The sequence below is a fragment of the Myiozetetes cayanensis genome, unplaced genomic scaffold (genome assembly GCF_022539395.1).
Source record: "Myiozetetes cayanensis isolate MyiCay16 unplaced genomic scaffold, myiCay2020 scf15, whole genome shotgun sequence".
In the NCBI taxonomy this organism is placed as follows: domain Eukaryota; kingdom Metazoa; phylum Chordata; class Aves; order Passeriformes; family Tyrannidae; genus Myiozetetes; species Myiozetetes cayanensis.
Window position 1 is genome coordinate 14,427,418 of NW_026087159.1, and position 17,470 is coordinate 14,444,887.

Here is a 17,470-nt window from a genome sequence, read left to right on the forward strand (position 1 = left end):
CCACTCCCCCTCACACCCAAACTCCTCTTTTTCTTTTGCAAAAGCCTTTTTGGCCCAGCTCCCTGAGCGGGGCCGTGGGGCAGCAGTGCCCAGGCAGCCGCCGGGCACCCAGGAGCTGGCAGCCAAGGGGTGCTGGGGGGGCCGGGGGAGGGCGGGGTCCGGTCCCTTTAAGGGGGGTGGCTGTCACTCAGAGAGCCCTTTTCTTTGCTGGAGAGCGGGACAGGCACCCAGAGGGGGGAATTCAGGGCGTGGGACCGCCAGGCAGGCGAGGGCTCCGCAGACAGCGCCGAAGCAGCCGAGCGGGCGGTCGGGGCACTTGACCAAGTCCAGCGCCATGGGTGAGTATGGGGTGAGGGTGGCTCTGTCGCTGGTGGCTCTGGGGACCCTATCCCAGAGAAAAGCCCCCCGAAACTTTCCTCTGGCACCAGTGAGGTCCTGGTGACCCCTGTGTGGCCGTGCCGGCCATGGGAGCTGCTCAGGGAGGATGCCTTGGCATGGCAGGGGTGGCGTTTTCTTTCTTTGCCAAAGCAGTTTTCCTGTCCCTCGTGTGCTCATACACTGTCTGTGGGGACAGATGCCATTCCCACAGCCTGTCCCACCCAAGCCCTCGCCTCTTGGGTTGGAAAGATGAGAGCTCCTGCCTGGGGGCTGGCAGGAGCTGGGAGGTCCAGGCAGGGCCCTGTCACAGCTCGTGCCGCTTGTGTGCCAGCAGCCTTGGGAAAACAGGGACACTCCTTGTGCCTCAGTTTCCCCACTGATACAGCAGAGCTAATACTCACCAGCACACCCCTGGGACTGCCCTGTTCCCAGGGGTGCCTTGTGCTGCTGGCACCCTGCCTCCTCCTCCTGTCTGCAGCACATTGTTTGGCGCTGGCAGCAGCTGAGCCTGTGTACAAGACTCAGGACTGTGCGGCACAAGGGCTCTTTCTCTCCTCCTTTGCCCTCCCTAGGCATCCCCAGTGCAGCTTCCCAAAGCCTGAAGGGCTGTGGCTGTTGCATCCCGGGACTCGCAGTCTCCTGGGAACAGAGCAGTTCCCTGTGCCCCAGTGCAGGCACCTGCCATGGCACTTCCCAGGTGGCTAAAAACAAAAATAGGAAAGGCAGGTTTGGCCCAGCACCCCACTGGGTGCTCAGGGCCATCCCCGTGGGTTTGGGGAGGTTTGGGAGCAGCACTGGCCCAGGCTGAGTGGGGCCCCCCCTGGACCTGCTGCGTCCAAGGCAAACAAGAGGGAGGGGTCCCAGCACTCCCCTATAGCACTGCCTTTGTTCCCTGTTTGCTCTTGGCATGGGGCAGTCACTGGGGTGGCAGTGCCAGCACAATCCCCCATTGTCCTCGGTGCCACTGCACAACCTTGCTCCCAGTGGGGAGGGGACAACGCTGCTGGCCAGGCCCCCGCGGCCTCCTTGTCCTTTGAGGGAGGAGATAAGCACTGTGGGATTCGTGGAGGGAGCGTGGGTTTGGCGTGGGTGCCTTTTTGGCACTCAAGGCAGAAATGCTATGCCCAGATGGGATGTGCACAGGCAGCCACTGTGTCCTGGGCAGTGGGGTGCCAGAGCCCACGTCCTGGGGAAGGGGAGCAGCTTCCCTGCACACAGCCAGGGCAGCAGGTTGTCCCAGCTTAGCTGGAGCCAAACTGATGCTCTGGAGCCAGATGCCGGTGCAAACCCACCTGGCTGCCTGCCCCCAAAGTGGGCAGGACAGTGGCTGGCTGGGCACTCCAAACCCAGCCCACTGGGAACCCGAGCTAAGCCTCCTGCGTGTTAGAGCCCCGACGTGCAGAAGGAGCAGGTGCCCATGGCCCCACTGCTGAAAACACCCAGCATTTAGGCAATGCAAGCGGCACGCTGGCACGTGTCCTCGCTTTCCCTCCCCACACACAGGTCCTGGAGGACTAAATCTATTACACAAGTGCTGTCATTCAGTGCTCCTCTCTGTAAGCACATCTGCCCACACAAAGGGGCTGCTGCAGCCCCAGCTGCCCGCAGGGTGCCAGGCGAGGGGACAAGTGCAGCCCAGTGTGCCACCTGGAATCCTGGAGAGCTCGGGGTGCGTGCTGGCTCCTGCTGGGCTGTCCCAAACTGTGCCACGTTGCTGGATCTCCACTGGGCTTTGGGGAGGTGCTGGGCTCCCCTTCATCTCTGATGTCAAAAGAACGTTGCAGGCAGCTGGCGTGGCCGCTGGGCTGTGCCGGCAGTGGGGAGCCCATTAGCAGCTTGTCTGCCAGGTCCCACTGGCATTGTGCTGCATCACGCTCTATTTCCAGCTCGTTTCTCACGGGTCAGCATGGCTGGCTCGCCTTGGCTCCTCACAGCCCCACACTGCCATCACCCCCACCCCTGGGCACCCTTGGGTGGGCTCCTGTGTGCTACTTAAAAAGCTCTCAGGGAAGCTGCTGTGTTTGGCTCTCCAGCATCACGAGGAATCATTTCTGGGTTTTCCTTCAGTGTGCTTCCCTCTTCCTGCCAGGCTTTCCTCTCCGCCCCTGAGCTTGCCTGCCCCTGAGCTGTGGGCTCCAAGCAATCCTCATCCCAGCAGTCTCGTCCCACCTCGCTTCTTTCCTCCATAGGTTTACTCGAGTGCTGTGCCAGATGTCTCATCGGGGCACCCTTTGCTTCGCTGGTTGCCACTGGCTTGTGCTTCTTTGGGGTAGCGCTGTTTTGTGGCTGTGGGCATGAAGCCCTCACAGGCACCGAGCAGCTCATCGAGACCTACTTCTCCAAAAACTTCCAGGACTATGAGTATCTCATTGACGTGTAAGTAACCTGCTGCAGGGCATCACCCTTGTGTCTCTGTCTTGCTCTTTGCCAGCACAGGGTGTCCAGCTGGGCTGGCCAGGGCAACGCTGTCACCTGGGTTGTCACCATGGAGACCCCAAGCTGCCTTTGCCGTGTGCAGGGTCCGGTGGCCGCTTGTTTTCATTTCATGCCATTTTTTATCTGACCCTTGCCAGGTGCCCTGGGTAGAGCTGGACCTCTGCACCGGGAAGGTATGGAGGGTATGAAGCAGTTGGTGCCCCTCTGGTAGCTTCACCCTCCATTTCGGTCCCCCTGGGGCGGTGTGGGGAGGGGTAAGTCATGGTGGCCACGCAGGGCTGAGCTCTCCATCACCTGAGCATCCCTGCCCGCTCCTCTCCCCGGCAGCATCCACGCTTTTCAGTACTTCATCTATGGCACGGCCTCCTTCTTCTTCCTCTACGGAGCCCTGCTGCTGGCCGAAGGCTTCTACACCACCGGCGCCGTCCGGCAAATCTTTGGGGACTACAGGACCACCATCTGCGGCAAGGGCCTCAGCGCTACGGTAACTGGGGGCCCGAAAGGGAGGGGAGCGCGAGGCCCCCAGCGAGCTCACTCGTGGCAGCGGGTGTGTCAGTGTTTGGGAAAGTGGCTAGGACATCCTGACAAGGTGATCTTAACCGGGGTTTGACACCCCTTCGCGCGCCCCAGCGGGTTCGCCACGCTCGGCGTGGCCAGAGGGCAGGAGACTGCGGCCGTCCGGGTTTTGGGGTATCCCGAAGGGAAGCGCAGCCCGGTCACCCTCCCCCAGGCCTGCTGTGGCCCCTGGGGACCAAAGCAGCCCATTTAGTGGCCCCATTTAGCCAAACTGCTTCATGCTTGAGCACTGGCAGTGCTTGGCAGCCCAAGGCTCTGTGGCACCTGGTGCCCCTGGGATCATCCTCTCCACTGTGCTTGGGAACTGTGACAAAGTGACAAAGGGATCTTGTGGCCTGGGGGAGTGGAGGGGCACGGCTGTGGTTCCCTCGGGGGCTGGTTGGGGTGGCAACACGGAGGGAGGGCAGGAGAGCCACGTTGACACGCCAAGGCAGCTTTGGCAGCTGCCATCCTGCAGGGACCAAACCCTGCTGGGCCGTGGCCACGGTTATCCTTCCCCCCACTGAGAGTGGCAGCCATCCTGCTGCCACTGGTCACCCCCATGCACACATAGCTGGGCGTGAATCCGGGACTGGTACTGGCCCTGTGAGCCACAGGAGCGCCCAGCTGGGGCTGCTGCCCTGTGCTGGCTGCCTGGGGACACGCCGGGTTTGGCAGAGCTGGATGCAGCAGCATCGCCGTCCCACACCTGTCCCACACCCTCCCCTGCCTGGGGAACCTCGCGCTCCCCTGTCCACGTCCCCGGGCCCTTGGTAACCACGGCTCTGCCCCGGTTTGTCCTGCCCCTTGCAGTTTGTGGGCATTACCTACGTCCTGACCATCATCTGGCTCCTGGTCTTCGCCTGCTCTGCGGTGCCCGTCTACATCTTTTTTAACACTTGGACCACCTGCCAGTCCATTGCCAACCCCACCAAGACCACGGCCAGCATTGGCACCCTGTGTGCTGATGCCAGGATGTATGGTGAGTGCTGGGTTCACCACCTGGGAGCCAGGGCTCAGGGCAGAGGAGAGGGCATGGAGGAGAGGGCCCAGGCACACCAGGCTGGGATAAAGCAGGGCAAGTGCTTGAGAGCCCTGAAACGCTGGGGTGTGCATGACACACGTGGATGTGGGAGGTTGAGTGAGGAAGCCAGCTGGCAGCTGTGACCAGCTCACCTGGCTTCCACATCTCCCCAGGTGTCCTGCCCTGGAATGCTTTCCCTGGCAAGGTGTGCGGCTCCAACCTGCTCTCCATCTGCAAGACCAGTGAGGTGAGTGCTTCCTGCCACCCCACATGTGGGGTTCCCCTGGCCTGCCCAGGCAGCACATGGGACCCTGGGAGCTCACCCCGCTCTTCCCTTGCAGTTCCAGATGACTTTCCACCTCTTCATCGCAGCCTTTGTGGGGGCAGCTGCCACGCTGGTCTCACTGGTGAGTCAGTGCTCCCCCTGCCCAGCCGTTCTCCTCCGCCTGGCAAGGAAGTGGGGGCAAAGGACAGCAGAGGTGGTGGGCATGGATGGGACAGAGCCTGTGCTCGTGTCATTTTCTGGCACGTAAGTGCAGATGGTGAACCGAGGCCATAAGAAGGCAGAGGTGGCTGCTGGAGGGGATCTGGAGAGGCTTTAGGAGAGCTCCAGGGAGATGTCCTGCTGCCAGTGCACTGAGTCCCCTGCCTTTCCCCAGCTCTCCTCTCGCTTTGCACCGGCGACACGACACTGCAGTGTCCTGGTGGTGCAGTGGGGCCATGGGGCTCTGCGGGGCGCTGCCCTGCTGGGGTGTGGGGCTGGGGGATGCCCCCTCGCTCACTCTCTTCCCACCCACAGCTCACCTTCATCATCGCCGCCACCTACAACTTCGCAGTCCTCAAGCTGATGGGCCGAGGCACCAAGTTCTAGCCCGCGCCGCGGAGCCCAGCCAGACCAAACGCCCTTCTTTTCTCTAACCCCGAGGCTTTAACACTGCAGCCACCTGACACCAGGTCTCCTGCCTTAACTCTGCCTTCGCTGATGACTCCCCTCCTCTTCCTCCCTCGCATCCGTCGTGCTGAGCGTGACCAGGAAGGAGAGCTTCCCACCAATGGACACCTCTTCATGCACTTTTCTCTCTTTGCTCATCCGTAACCGGTTCGCTCTAGAGCCAAGCCCGTCAACACCGGCCAGAGAAGAGGAGGGACTTACTCCAGGGTCCCGATTGTTGTGCCTAGGGATGAGCAAAGGCCTTCATGCTCCTGGGAGGAAGAAATCCATGTAGGTTGCTCCGTGAGTAGCAAGAGGCTACCCAGAGAGAAAAGGAAGTTGGCCCAGTCCTGGTACCATTGCTAGAGACTCTCCTGGAGCTGTCTGCTGTGGATGGAGAATAAGAGAAGGACTTTTTTTTTTCCCTTAGCAGAGAAAGATGAATTTAACCTAAATCGCCTGCTGCAGCCAAGGCAAAGGGAGTTCAGGGCAAGGATCTTCCCAGTGCGGAGAAGAGAGTGCTGACCCCAATGCCGATAAAGCCCTAACCCAGCTGCCCCTATTAAAGCCTAAAGGAGTTTGGTGTCTCTGTAGACAAAGGGGGACTCTTGGCTTTACCCTCCAGGCGGCAGAGAGGCAGCAAATAGGTTTGACTGAGAGGGGGGACATCTCTGCAGCAAGCCCTGGGAGCGTAAAGCCAGAGCCATCCCTCTGTAGGCAGGGGGATAACCCTCGGGACCGCGTGCCCTGCCCTGCCCTGCCCTGCCCTGCCCACGCCGCTCTCGGCCCTTCACGATGGTGCTCTTCTCTGGCGTCTCGTCTGCTTCTCTAACCCCCGCTGCGCCGGAGAGCTCCCTCTGCTCCTCACCCACGCCAGACGTAACCGGCCCTCGCTCCGTCCCCTCCGGCCCCTCACTCTTTTCCCCTACAAGTCGGTACAACCGTCTGGTGACCGCCAGGGCGCGAGGGGCTGGCGGCATCTCGCTCCCAGGTGAAACCCACGAAGGAATTGAGGAGGGAAGGAAAGGTGGTGGTTTGGGGCAGAAACACAGCCAGTCTCTGCAATCCAGATCCTTTCTGGTGCCAGTTCAGTCTTTCCCCGTGGAGTGGGGGCAGCAGGGCGAGGGGTTTGGTGGAGGTGGCCTCCCCTCCATGACTGTTCTCCCGCTGGAGGAAAGCCCTCTGGCTGGGTAGCAAGGCTCCAGCCAGACCTGCTAAAATGCTGCTTCCAGTCCTCCCCCAGCAACTGGTATTTTGATTTGCTCTTCCCTGCCTCTCCTTAATGCTAATCTTTGTGTTTATTTATTGGAGAAACTACTTTCAGTGGCAGACTGTAGCTCCATCTTGCATGGATTTCTTTTTTTTTCTTTTCTTTTTTCTTCTGTGTCTGTATTATGGTGATATATTTTTTAAGTGCTGGTTTCAGCAGGGGCAAGGATAAAGAGGCAGATCTGCTGAGCAGTGAATTTGAAGGATCCTTGCCGCCGGGAATGCTGAAATAGGTTGGCCAGGCTACCAACGCACATGGGATGGGGAGGGGGGAGATGCCAGGACGAGGTGGCAGGGTGGGGAGAAACCCAGTCAAGATCTGAAAATTCACATCAAGGCTATCTCTCTTGGGGTTTGCTGGGGTTTTATTTGATATCCACTTAACAAAAAATAACCAGATCCTCCTTCCCACTCTTGGCCCCAGACCCCACAGACGCACACACACACACACAAACACACAGACAAACACACAGGCAAAAAGAGTTAATCAACTGAAAGTGTTTCCTTCGTTTCTGATCTAGAATTTCAACTTTTTAACAAGCAATAAAAAGGAGCAGGTTTTTAGAGACTTATCTTACAAGATGTATTTTATAAAAATTAAAGAAAATAAATTAAAATTAAGAACATTCTGAACAAGATATACGTCTGCCTGTCCATTTGTTGTGCTGGCTCTCCCAACCCCGCCCCGCCCACAGCTGAGAAAAAAGAAAAGCAGGGAAGGGGAGGCTGCAGAGGAGAAGGGCTCAGAGGAGCAGAACTTACCAGCCCTACTGCTGGCCAGCAGTCCCTGAAGGAGCCTACCAGCTCCAGCCATGAGATTCATAACCTGGACTTCAAAATCTCTGTTCCCAGCTGGGGAGCCCTTAGAAAATCTGGTGTCCTGCTTGTGTTTGGTGATGTGCTGCTGCCCTTTAATACTCAGCCCACATGGTGACAGCCTCTGCCACGTGTCCTTATGCAGCAGCTACAGCACAGCCACAGCAAACCCAACCTGCACAGCTCAAGCTGCAATATGTTTGGGACAAGCGAGTCCAGAGCCACACAGGGTGTGCAATCCTCCCACTTGTAGAGAGCCTTGTGTGGAACTGGATGGTCCTGGACTGTCCCAGGGCCCTACGTGTCCAGGCTCTGGCTGCAGGATTGTTAGTAGTGTGCTGGTGCATGGGCTGGCTGCTGCCTTTCTGCCCCTGATCAGACACACGCTGCTCTCAGGTGAATGTTTCCACAGCTCAAAATGTATTGATTCAGATGTTGCTTCTCCTGGAAATTCTCCCCAGGAGCTGTGCAGGGAGACAGGCCACAAAGGGATGCTCCCAGCCCCAGAAACCCGTGGGGCTGCGGCCAGCATCAACGGGGCCCTTTGTTCCCGGCGTTCCCAGATGCCACCACCCTCCTCTCCCCGTGCTGAAAGGGCCCTGTGTGTACACAAGCAGCCACTGGGCAGGAGCGAGCTGGGGAACAAAACACCATCTTTTTCCCCTGGAGGAGACTGGTGCCCCCCCGGCCGCGGTGAGGGCTGGGGACAGCAGTGCGAGTGGTGTGTGAAAGCAGCAGGCATGGCAGGGGGACCGGCCGGGTCCGAGGGCTGAAGGACACATAAAGCCTCCTCAGGTGTGCCCTTGGCTGTGCCGGCTGCCACCTCCACCTGGGGACACGGGTCCTGCCCTCACAGCTCCTTTCCTGGGCACGCAGTGCCCTCCGGGAACTGGCTGAGAAAAGACAGGGAATAAATAAACTCTGCCTCGTACCAAAGCACATCTCTGTAAAGCCCATCGGGAGAACTCCAAGGAGGAGCCTAATGGCTGAAGTGTGGCTGCACTTTGCTCCCGCAAAGGCTGGACCAGAGAAAGAGACCATGGAGCAGGTCCCATGGGCTGCCTTGCTGGCAAAAGGGGAGGTGACTCCCACCCCTCCATCCTCCGGGAGATGGCCCTGCGCGCCCTTGGGAGGGGAGGGGATGGCGGCGCCCAGGGGTGCTGGTGATGACCACGGGTCCCCAGCCCTCCACTCAGGCGGCCCCCAAGGGCGAAGAACCGCCAGGCTGATGCTCCTCCCGGCCGCCCCCGCATCCCCGGTCCCGCGGTCCCGCATCCCCGGTCCCGCGGCCCCGCATCCCCGGTCCTGCGGCCCCGCATCCCCGGTCCTGCGGCCCCGCATCCCCGGTCCTGCGGCTCCTCCCCGCGGCCGCCGGACGCAGCGGCGGCTGCCCGGGCAGGGGACAAGGCGGGGGCGAGCCCCTGCTCCCCCCGCAGCCACGGTCCCCCCACCTGCGCTGACAGTTGGCAGAGGGGACAGAGGGGACAGAGGGCACAGCAACTCCCCCAGCCTGGTCCTGACTTCAGTTCAGGCAGGGAAAGGGCTGTGAGGGGTGAGCTGTGCCTGGCAAGCAGTCCTGCCTGCCAGGGCATGGCATGGTGCTGTCACCCCTGCCCTGGAGGAAATCCTCACCTGCCACCTCTCAGGCACCCAGTTGCTTTCTCTCCATCTCTGTGCACAGTGTGGCTATACCAGGGAATTGCCTGAATACTGGGAGGGAATACTTGGTGGGAACTCATAAGATCACAGAATGGTAGAATGGCCTGTGTTGGAAGGGACCTTTAAGATCACCTGGTTCCAACTCCCCTGCCACAGGCAGGGGCAGCTTCCACTTGACCAGGTTGCTCAGAGCTCCATCCAGCCTGAACCTGAACATTTCCAGGCACAAGGCATCCACAGCTTCTCTGTTCCAGGAGTGGAATAGCCTCACCCAAACCCTGCGATGCCTCCAAGGCCAGAATCATCTCCCTCTGGATCCTGTTAACTGTCTGTTTTCAGCTGTCTTTTGAAAGGGATGAAGTAAAGGGCTGGAGGACCCCAGATACTCCAGTCCACACTTCAAAGCATGATTTCCAAGGACTTTGGACCCTACACTGCCTCCTGGAATCATGGATAGGCAAGAACAGTGAGGAAAATAAACTAAAAGGTTCTGCCAAAAGAAACAGCAGGCACAGGCTCTGCAAACACAGAGAAAACCTCCCAAAATAAGCAGCCATCCTGGCAGGACAGTGGACGAGAACAGTCCCCATATGCTGACTTCCTTCTTGGCATCCTATGGAAATCATGCCTGGTTACAGCCCCCTGGAGCCTGAGGGATCAGTTCCAAGATCACAGGAAGAACTCAAAGGAAAGTACTGGGCTTGCTGCTGAGAGCCCAGGCTGAGATTTTTAAATGTAGTGACAGAAGGAAGCAATGTGGAATGTTTCTGTTATGAAAGTGTTTTCTGATACACTCTTGAAAAGGCAAACCTGGTCATTGGATTCAGCTCGTGAGTTCTATTCCTTCAGCTCCTGGTCTAGCTTGGCACACTGAGGAATAACCAAGCCCTCTGATCCCTGATCCCTTAGTGACTTCCCTCTGCCCAACAGACTTTTGCAGAGCCTTCAGTTCTCTTAATACTTTGAGCTCACATAAGGAGAAAAAGCTACATGTTTTTCCCCAAGAGAATTCTTTTAATTTAGTGAGGAAATAGGCATTTTGGCAAAAGTAACACACAACCAAGGCAGAAGCATTTCACTAAGCAGCCCCAGTGCGTCGGGGCTGGAGAAGCCCTGGTGTTCCCTCAGCTCTTGGGATGTGCCCTGGAGGATGCTGAGCTGTGGGAAGGGCCCCCATCTCATAGCTGCATTTTTGTGCTGCCTTTGCAGCATTCGCAGGTGGGCTGGTGAGACAGGGGTGAGATTAAACACATGGCTGGAGCCAGCGTGGGGAGGAGGTGTGAGATTTTCCTTGAAGCTTGTAGACTACAGAAAACATGTCATCTCTGTCATTCATGATCAAAAGAAATCTGTATTTTTAGGATGCTGATGCCTGAAAATAAATCTGTTGCTTTGAAAGGAGGGACAGAGGGTAAAAGAAAAGTTATTCCTTTCCTTCCACCTCTGCCCTTGAGCAGGAGCTGATAAAATCCAAAGGCAGGAGATCACACTCCACTCCAGCTTTGCCCAGGAGCCGTGTGCATGAAATATTAAACACTGGGGTTGGAGTAGGTAAAGCAGGAATAATCAGATGAGTAGTTAAAGGTTTGGTATCCTCTGGGAACAAGAGTGATTGATGAGCCTTGAAAAAATAAATAACGCGGCCTTTTAGGTCTATGTAGCCATTTTAAACTGGGATAATTTGGAGGAAATTAAAAGTGGGGTAAATTGTAGCAGTTTTTAGCTTGTGGTTGAGGCGTGAGGGGATGATGCAGCCCTGCAGAGCTGATCTGTTTCAACTGGCAACCTGGGCAAAGGGTTTGCTCCTCTGGGAGAGTGGAGGTGGATCAGAAGGATCCAGGTGCAGCTGAATTGCACATCTGGGAAGCACAGGACCTGTATGAGGGCAAAATTGGTTTGGTGTAGGGCTCCAAGGAGGTGCTCCCAGGTTCTCCACTCTCTGCCCACAGCCCAGGCAACACGTGCACTACAATTTCAGGGCTCTGATGTTTGCAACTCGAAGCCTGGCTGTTGCTGGGATGTGCTTGTTCTCCCTGGGAAGAGATGCTGTTGAGGAGCATATCCCAGCCTGGCAACACCAACTCCATGCTTAGCAGGGAGGTGAATCCCGAGCCGGGAATGCTTTTGGGTTTTATTCTTACCACTGCTGTGGGAATGCCTGTAAAGTCTCCAGAGCCATGGCAACGTGGGTGCTCCTGTTCCCCCACGCCCTGACAGGTCTGTGTGTGTCACCTGCACAGGGACTGTGCTCCTGCTGGAAGCTCTTGGTGGCTGCAATTAACTTGTACCTAAGCACAGATAACACCGATTTTTGGGGTGGGTTTTTTGGTTTCTTTTCCTACAGTGTGTCTAACAGCTGTCAGGATTTTTAAAACTCGAGCTGCCAACAATTTCCCACAGTTGAAGGAACCTCTGGAGTATGAGATCTTCAAAGCACAGCATCACTGCTTGATCTGAGCTGAAAAATTTACCATCCAGCAGCTCATCAGAGCGGGAATCACACTCAGTAGCTGGTGTTTAGGTGCTCAGGGAGGGCTCCTACGTGCCCATGGGCAGTCACAGCTTTGGCCAAATGCTTGCAGGGCATGAGGTTTGAGTGGCAAAGGCAGCAGTCAGCAAGCACTCATCTCTTTGATACACAAATAGCCTGGAACTAACACTTAGCAGGGGGCAGGAGCCTGGCTAGAAGGTACTTCGGGCACCCCACCCCCATTTTTCAGCCACGTTGAGCAGAGGTGGAACTAGTGCAGCTCTCTCCCCTTTGGACTGAACACAGCAGCCAGTTAACTGAGCAGACACTCTCACCCAGTGAAGTCTGTCACAGGAATTACAGATAAAACACACTGGATTTCCCACGAGGGAATGGCATGGGTTAACTGTGCTCAGCAGCACTGCACCTGACAAACAGGGGATGCACTGAACAGTTCCCTGTTGCAGCACTCAGATGGGAACATCCCTGCTGGAGCAACTGAAGAGTGGATCCATCAGCTAATGAAGCAGAGTGGTCACTGCACCAGACAGTGAGGGGATTTAAGAGCTGACCATGCCTGAGTCCCCCAACCACCTGCACACCTAAGAGACAGCCCACCCACCTACCATCTGGTCTGCCAGAGCACATCATCTGAGCACAGTGATTACTTGTGACAGAAACCAGCTGAAGTTTCACACTCCAGATCTCCTGAGCAGCTCCAAACACTCTGACATGACCTGGCGAGCGTCCACATCAGAATTTTTCACCCAGGGCTTCAAGGTATGAGAAGTGAGATCTGCTGTTGGGCCTCCACAAGAGACAAGGAAACATATATTAAACAACAACAGACATAAATAACAAAAAATAACACTCACACAAGACAAAAAAAGGTGAGGAAAAAGAGACCAGAAATAGGCAGCTACAAAGAAACAATGCAGTCACATTCAAATACAGGCCCATCTCTCCTTCATATATTGCTCCAGATCAGAGCTCTAACAATTTTCATCACAATTCAGTCTCAGGACACAATGCACTTATCCCAAACAACAGATACACACATCCCAGCCTCTCCAGTATTTGGCTTTCTCACAGTCACATGGGCCAGAGTCTTTACAAGTTTTTTCAGGATGCTGAGCAGGCTTTCCTTTGGCAGTATGGTCATGAGTGGGTCTAGTATTTTTTTTTGAGTTCAGGACTAAAATACTTTAAAGAGTGTCTAGGGAGCGCTCAGCTTTGCTCTGCAGGCAGTTCTTGGAACAGAACAGATCACTACTGTCTTTAGTGAATTTAAAGGACTTTAACCCAGTCCTTTAAACCTGCTAAAACAGGCAGAGATGGAAGCTGGACTGCGCTCACATGCTCTGTTAAACAGCTCCCTCCTGCGGATACATGCTCTGTGCCTGAGAACTCCAGGCAGGATTCAGATGGTGAGGCTACAACTCCCCAGTGAGCACAAGCCCCCTGTTGTCCTCGTGGCCGCTCTCCTCGGAGTGCCCCAGGGCTGCCCACGCGTGCTCCGATCCAGCCGCCGGCTCCAGCGGTGCTCCCGAAGCAGCAGCCGCTCTTAACAACAGGAAGACCCCGATTTGGAGCTGGAGTGCAGGTCAATGGTGTGGCCCAGCATGCAGTGCTCCAGCTGCTCCTCCACCGCCAGCACCTGTCGCACAGCCTCCTCAAAGGCCACTGTCACATTGGTGTCGTCCTTGGCGCTGGTCTCCAGGTACGGATAGTTACCGTTCTCCATGCACCAGGCCCGGGCCTCCTCCGTGCTCACCTGTCTCTCCAGTTTGTCTATTTTGTTGCCCAGGACTACAAACGGGAAGTGTTCGGGGTCCTTCACGTCAGCGTAGTAGACAAACTCCTTCTGCCAGTTACTGAGGTTCTCGAAGCTCTGCCGGTCGTCCACGCTGAAGGTGAGCAGGCAGCAATCTGCCCCCCGGTAAAAGGGCGTCCGCAGGCTCTTGAACCGCTCCTGCCCCGCCGTGTCCCAGATCTGGAGGGTCACAAAACGCCCGTCCACCTCCAGGTCCCGGTTCAGGAACTCCACCCCGATGGTGTGGAACGCCTGCGAGTCAAACTTGTTGGTGACGTACCGGTTCATGAGGGAGCTCTTCCCAACTCCACCATCCCCGAGGAGAATGACCTTCAGGAGCAGGGACTTCCCACTCATTGCAGCAGGACGGAGGGGCGGGGTCCCAAGGCAATCTGCAGGGATCAGAAACAGTACAAAACACCCATTTGACTCGTGGATTCTGCAGAAAGGCGCATGCAGAAGAACAGAATATGGTATTTTCATCCCCATCTCTGAACAAGTTTTGTATATAGGGGGTAATCTCCTATATAGGAGGTAATCTCTCTTTTTAGAGAGCGATCTTATTATTCTAATCTCTCTCACTAGAGAGATTACAGCTGGGGACTGGACGAGCTTTCAGGCACGAGTCCTCCATCAGGTCCAAAATGGATTCAGCAGGTCACTACTATAAGTGCAAGATGAGAACAATGTTGAGAATTTGGTACCAATTACACTACTTTTAGTGAAAACCCTGCATCTACAAGCTTGTCCAGTTCTTTCGAACAGATCATCACTAGTTAAACATCTCTCCTGGCCTGCATCCTCAGGCTATCACAGGAACAGCAAAATCACCAGGGGTGCCTATCACCAGGCCTTCCTTCCCACTGTACCATCACCAGCTAAATCATTTCTCCCATCTGCCTCGCTCTGCTGGAAGGCTGTAACGAATGTGCAGGTCTGTATCGATGCGAGTGATTCGCCAGGCTGGCTCTGGATCACCCCGAGGATGCTGACTCACCAGCGGAGCTGCGCGTGATCCCGCGGCTCAGGAGGGGTTTTCCAGGCACGGGCACCGGCTGCTCTGCTGCTCCTGGCTGCCAGTGCTCCTCACAGCCCACTTTGCTGGGGCTCAGGTGCAGGTTTACACCGCAGCAACCCCGACACCACAGGTTCCTTAGTCAGCAGGCTCCAGGCCGAGTGCCAGCACATCCTCCCCCTCCCAGGGATGCCCTACAGGCCTGACATGGAATAAGAGGTTTGTCTGGCTGTCGTACTGTACCTGCTCTGGAGACACAGTCGTCTCTGGGACTGTCCAGGGAACACCTTCCTCCAGTGTAACAGTCACTGAAAAACAGACATCGGTCATCCAGGTTGCCAGAGCTGCTCTTGGTGTCTTTGTGTGTGATGCTGATGCAGGATGGAAGAACAGCAGCAGAGCTCTAGGAAGCTGCAAGTGCAGTACTGATAGCTGGAGTAGAACAGGTAAGAACAAAGCACCAGGGAGATTCCCTTGCCCTACGTGAAATGGAACAGAGCCCACTCCTGGACAGGGCAGAGCCAGTACCATATGGATGCTACACCCGAAATAAGAACAGAATAAACTGAAGGAGCTCTGACATGAGTGCACAGGTTGTGCACCCTGTGCCTCCCCTCAGTCCAGGGGACATTGACAGCTGTAATCTGCTTGGCCTGCCTGGTCACACGCTCTGCAATCTGATTTGAGGATGGAATATGCACCTGAACCTGCTATCCAGGAGAGTGAGCCAGCTGGCAACAGCCTGGGAGCCTGCTTACACCTGCTACCAACATTCCCGGGAAGGGTGTGGATGAGCAGGGCTGCTCAGTGATGACACCTCCAACCCACCACAGCAGGAGCGTGTGGCACTGCCCGGAACAGCACTCCTACTCTGTCCAGGCCAAACCCCGCTCTCTGCATTAATTGTGAGGGGCCCTGTTCAACTTTGATTCTGCGCTTTCTGCAACCCTTCCAAACTTTGTGGCAACCACAAAGCCCAAAGCAGAAACTTCTGCTTCTAGTGAGTTTCCGCACTTTCTGCACAAAAGGCTCACCGATTTCACTTCCCTGCACAGAAACAGCCCAAAACCCAAGCACAGCTGCGCTAACCCGATGGGACATCTGCAGAGCACTGAGCGGTCCAGCAGTCCTAAAGCAAAGAACAAAATGCAAATGTCACGAGAGACAAACAGGAACTGCAGCACAGCTCCCTGGGGCTGCTGGCTTGGGGGAACCCTCCCCTGGGCAGGTGAACCGCTCAGCACCCTTGTTCTTTTCCCAAACCTTGCTGAGGGCGGGTTTGAAGGTGGTCCTGGCACAGGCCATCAGCCCCGAGCAGAGTTCCTGTTTAGAGGTGGTTTGTTAGCAAGTGACTCGTTTCAAGGATGACTAATAGGTGATGTCGGGCAGGTCAGCGGGACGCTGGAAACCGTGACACGGCCGTGACACCGACAGCGCATCCTCGCTTGCCCCGCTGTGAGCTGTTCCATCGGCTGACCCCCACCTTGAGTGCAGGGAACAGCACAGGGAACACCAGCGGGGCGGGCACGCAGGGCCCGACTCCCCCCGCCCGCTCCCCAGGCCCCGGCTCGGCTGGAGGCGAGACCCTCCGGCGGGTCCCACGGGAGCGGCCAGGGGAGGTGCCCGCGGCCGCGGAGCAGTGCCCGCGAGGGGCCCGCCGGCCGGGGCGGAGGGGCAGCCGCCCATCCCCGCCGTCCATCCCCGCCGTCCATCCCCGCTCCCCGCCCTGCCCTCACTCACCCTCAGCGCCCGCCCGGCCCGCGGGCCGCAGGTGCCGCTCAGCCCCGCGCCTGCGCCGCGCACGCGCCTCCCGCCTCCCGCCGCCGGCCGCGGGCGGGGTGGGGCGGGGCCGGGACACGCCCCTCGACCCGCCCGGCCACGCCCCCCGGCCCCCTCAGCGACCGCCCCGGCACTGCCCGCATAGTGCCCGCTGTGCCCCGCAATGTCAGCCCCGGCACTGCCCTCAGAGTGCCCACTGTGCCCGCTGTGCCCCCAGTGTCAGCCCCGGCACTGCCCTCAGAGTGCCCGCTATGCCCGCTGTGCCCCCAGTGTCAGCCCCGGCACTGCCCTCAGAGTGCCCGCTGTGCCCCCTACTGTCAGCCCCGGCACCGCCCTCAGAGTGCCCGCTGTGCCCCCAGTGTCAGCCCCAGCACTGCCCTCAGAGTGCCCACTGTGCCCGCTGTGCCACCAGTGTCAGCCCCGGCACTGCCCTCAGAGTGCCCGCTGTGCCCGCTGTGCCCCCAATGTCAGCCCTGGCACTGCCCTCAGTGCCCGCTGTGCCCCCCAGTGTCAGCCCCGGCACTGCCCTCAGAGTGCCCGCTGTGCCCCCAATGTCAGCCCCGGCACTGCCCTCAGAGTGCCCGCTGTGCCCGCTGTGCCCCCAGTGTCAGCCCTGGCACTGCCCTCAATGCCCGCTGTGCCCCCAGTGTCAGCCCCAGCACTGCCCTCAGAGTGCCCGCTGTGCCCCCTGTACCCATCAATGTCAGCCCCGGCACTGCCCCCACAGTGCCCACAGTGGTCCCTGTCACTGCCCCCTCAGTGCCCATTGTGCCCCCTGTATCCGTCAGTGCCCAGTCCCGTCACTCCCCTCACAGTCCTGGCACGTTCCCCTGCACCCCCTCCCTGCCCACCTTGTCACTGCCCTCACAGTCCGCATGTCCCCTCTTTGTCACTTCAGTGACAGCTGCCCTAAGGAGCGCAACTTTCCCCACCCTCCCCATCGCCAGCGGGACCAGTAGCGAGAATGTCTTAAAGAAGGAGGGGGGAAGAGCAGCAAATACAAACATCACAGAGAGGTGGAGGGAAAAAACAGCGGCAAGGCCGTCCCAGCCTGGCCCAAACAGTGAGGGGAGACAGGAGAGGGAGGGTGAAACCAGACCCCCAGGTGGCTGCAGAGGGGCTTTGGGGAGCAGGAGCCACTTGTGTTGTTGCTCCTGGCAGGCATCGTCAACTCTTCTTCCTGCCAGCGCCTGGTGCCCCCGGAGATACACCTTCAAAACCTGGGGACATATCTCATTGTGTCCCCCACGCCTCTTCCCCAGGGGGACAAGAGCAGGGACCCCTTGCACGGGCACCCAGCGATTTTGGCCATCTAAACCCAGCAC

General features: G+C 57.7%; 2 protein-coding genes across 4 annotated transcripts; one reads left to right on the top strand and one right to left on the bottom strand.

The window, feature by feature from the left end:
* Nucleotides 1-200: 200 nt before the first annotated feature.
* On the top strand, nucleotides 201-7,231 carry PLP1 (proteolipid protein 1). Of its 2 annotated transcripts, none has more exons than XM_050310492.1 (7): nucleotides 201-338; nucleotides 2,568-2,754; nucleotides 3,142-3,403; nucleotides 4,183-4,351; nucleotides 4,567-4,640; nucleotides 4,735-4,800; nucleotides 5,193-7,231. In XM_050310492.1, the coding sequence occupies exons 1-7, from the start codon at nucleotides 335-337 to the stop codon at nucleotides 5,262-5,264; spliced, it is 834 nt and encodes a 277-aa protein (XP_050166449.1). In that variant the 5' UTR covers nucleotides 201-334; the 3' UTR covers nucleotides 5,265-7,231. The 2 variants fall into 2 exon arrangements, with proteins under 2 accessions (XP_050166449.1, XP_050166450.1); XM_050310493.1 differs by having other exon boundaries at nucleotides 204-338; nucleotides 3,142-3,298.
* Nucleotides 7,232-12,335: 5,104 nt separating this feature from the next.
* On the bottom strand, nucleotides 12,336-16,180 carry RAB9B (RAB9B, member RAS oncogene family). Of its 2 annotated transcripts, none has more exons than XM_050310500.1 (3): nucleotides 16,107-16,180; nucleotides 14,610-14,674; nucleotides 12,336-13,743 (listed from the first exon to the last, which is right to left on the bottom strand). In XM_050310500.1, exon 3 carries the CDS (start codon nucleotides 13,706-13,708, stop codon nucleotides 13,103-13,105), a length of 606 nt encoding a protein of 201 aa, XP_050166457.1. In that variant the 5' UTR covers nucleotides 13,709-13,743; nucleotides 14,610-14,674; nucleotides 16,107-16,180; the 3' UTR covers nucleotides 12,336-13,102. The 2 variants fall into 2 exon arrangements, with proteins under 2 accessions (XP_050166457.1, XP_050166458.1); XM_050310501.1 differs by lacking the exon at nucleotides 16,107-16,180 and adding an exon at nucleotides 15,401-15,889.
* Between the last annotated feature and the right edge of the window lie 1,290 nt (nucleotides 16,181-17,470).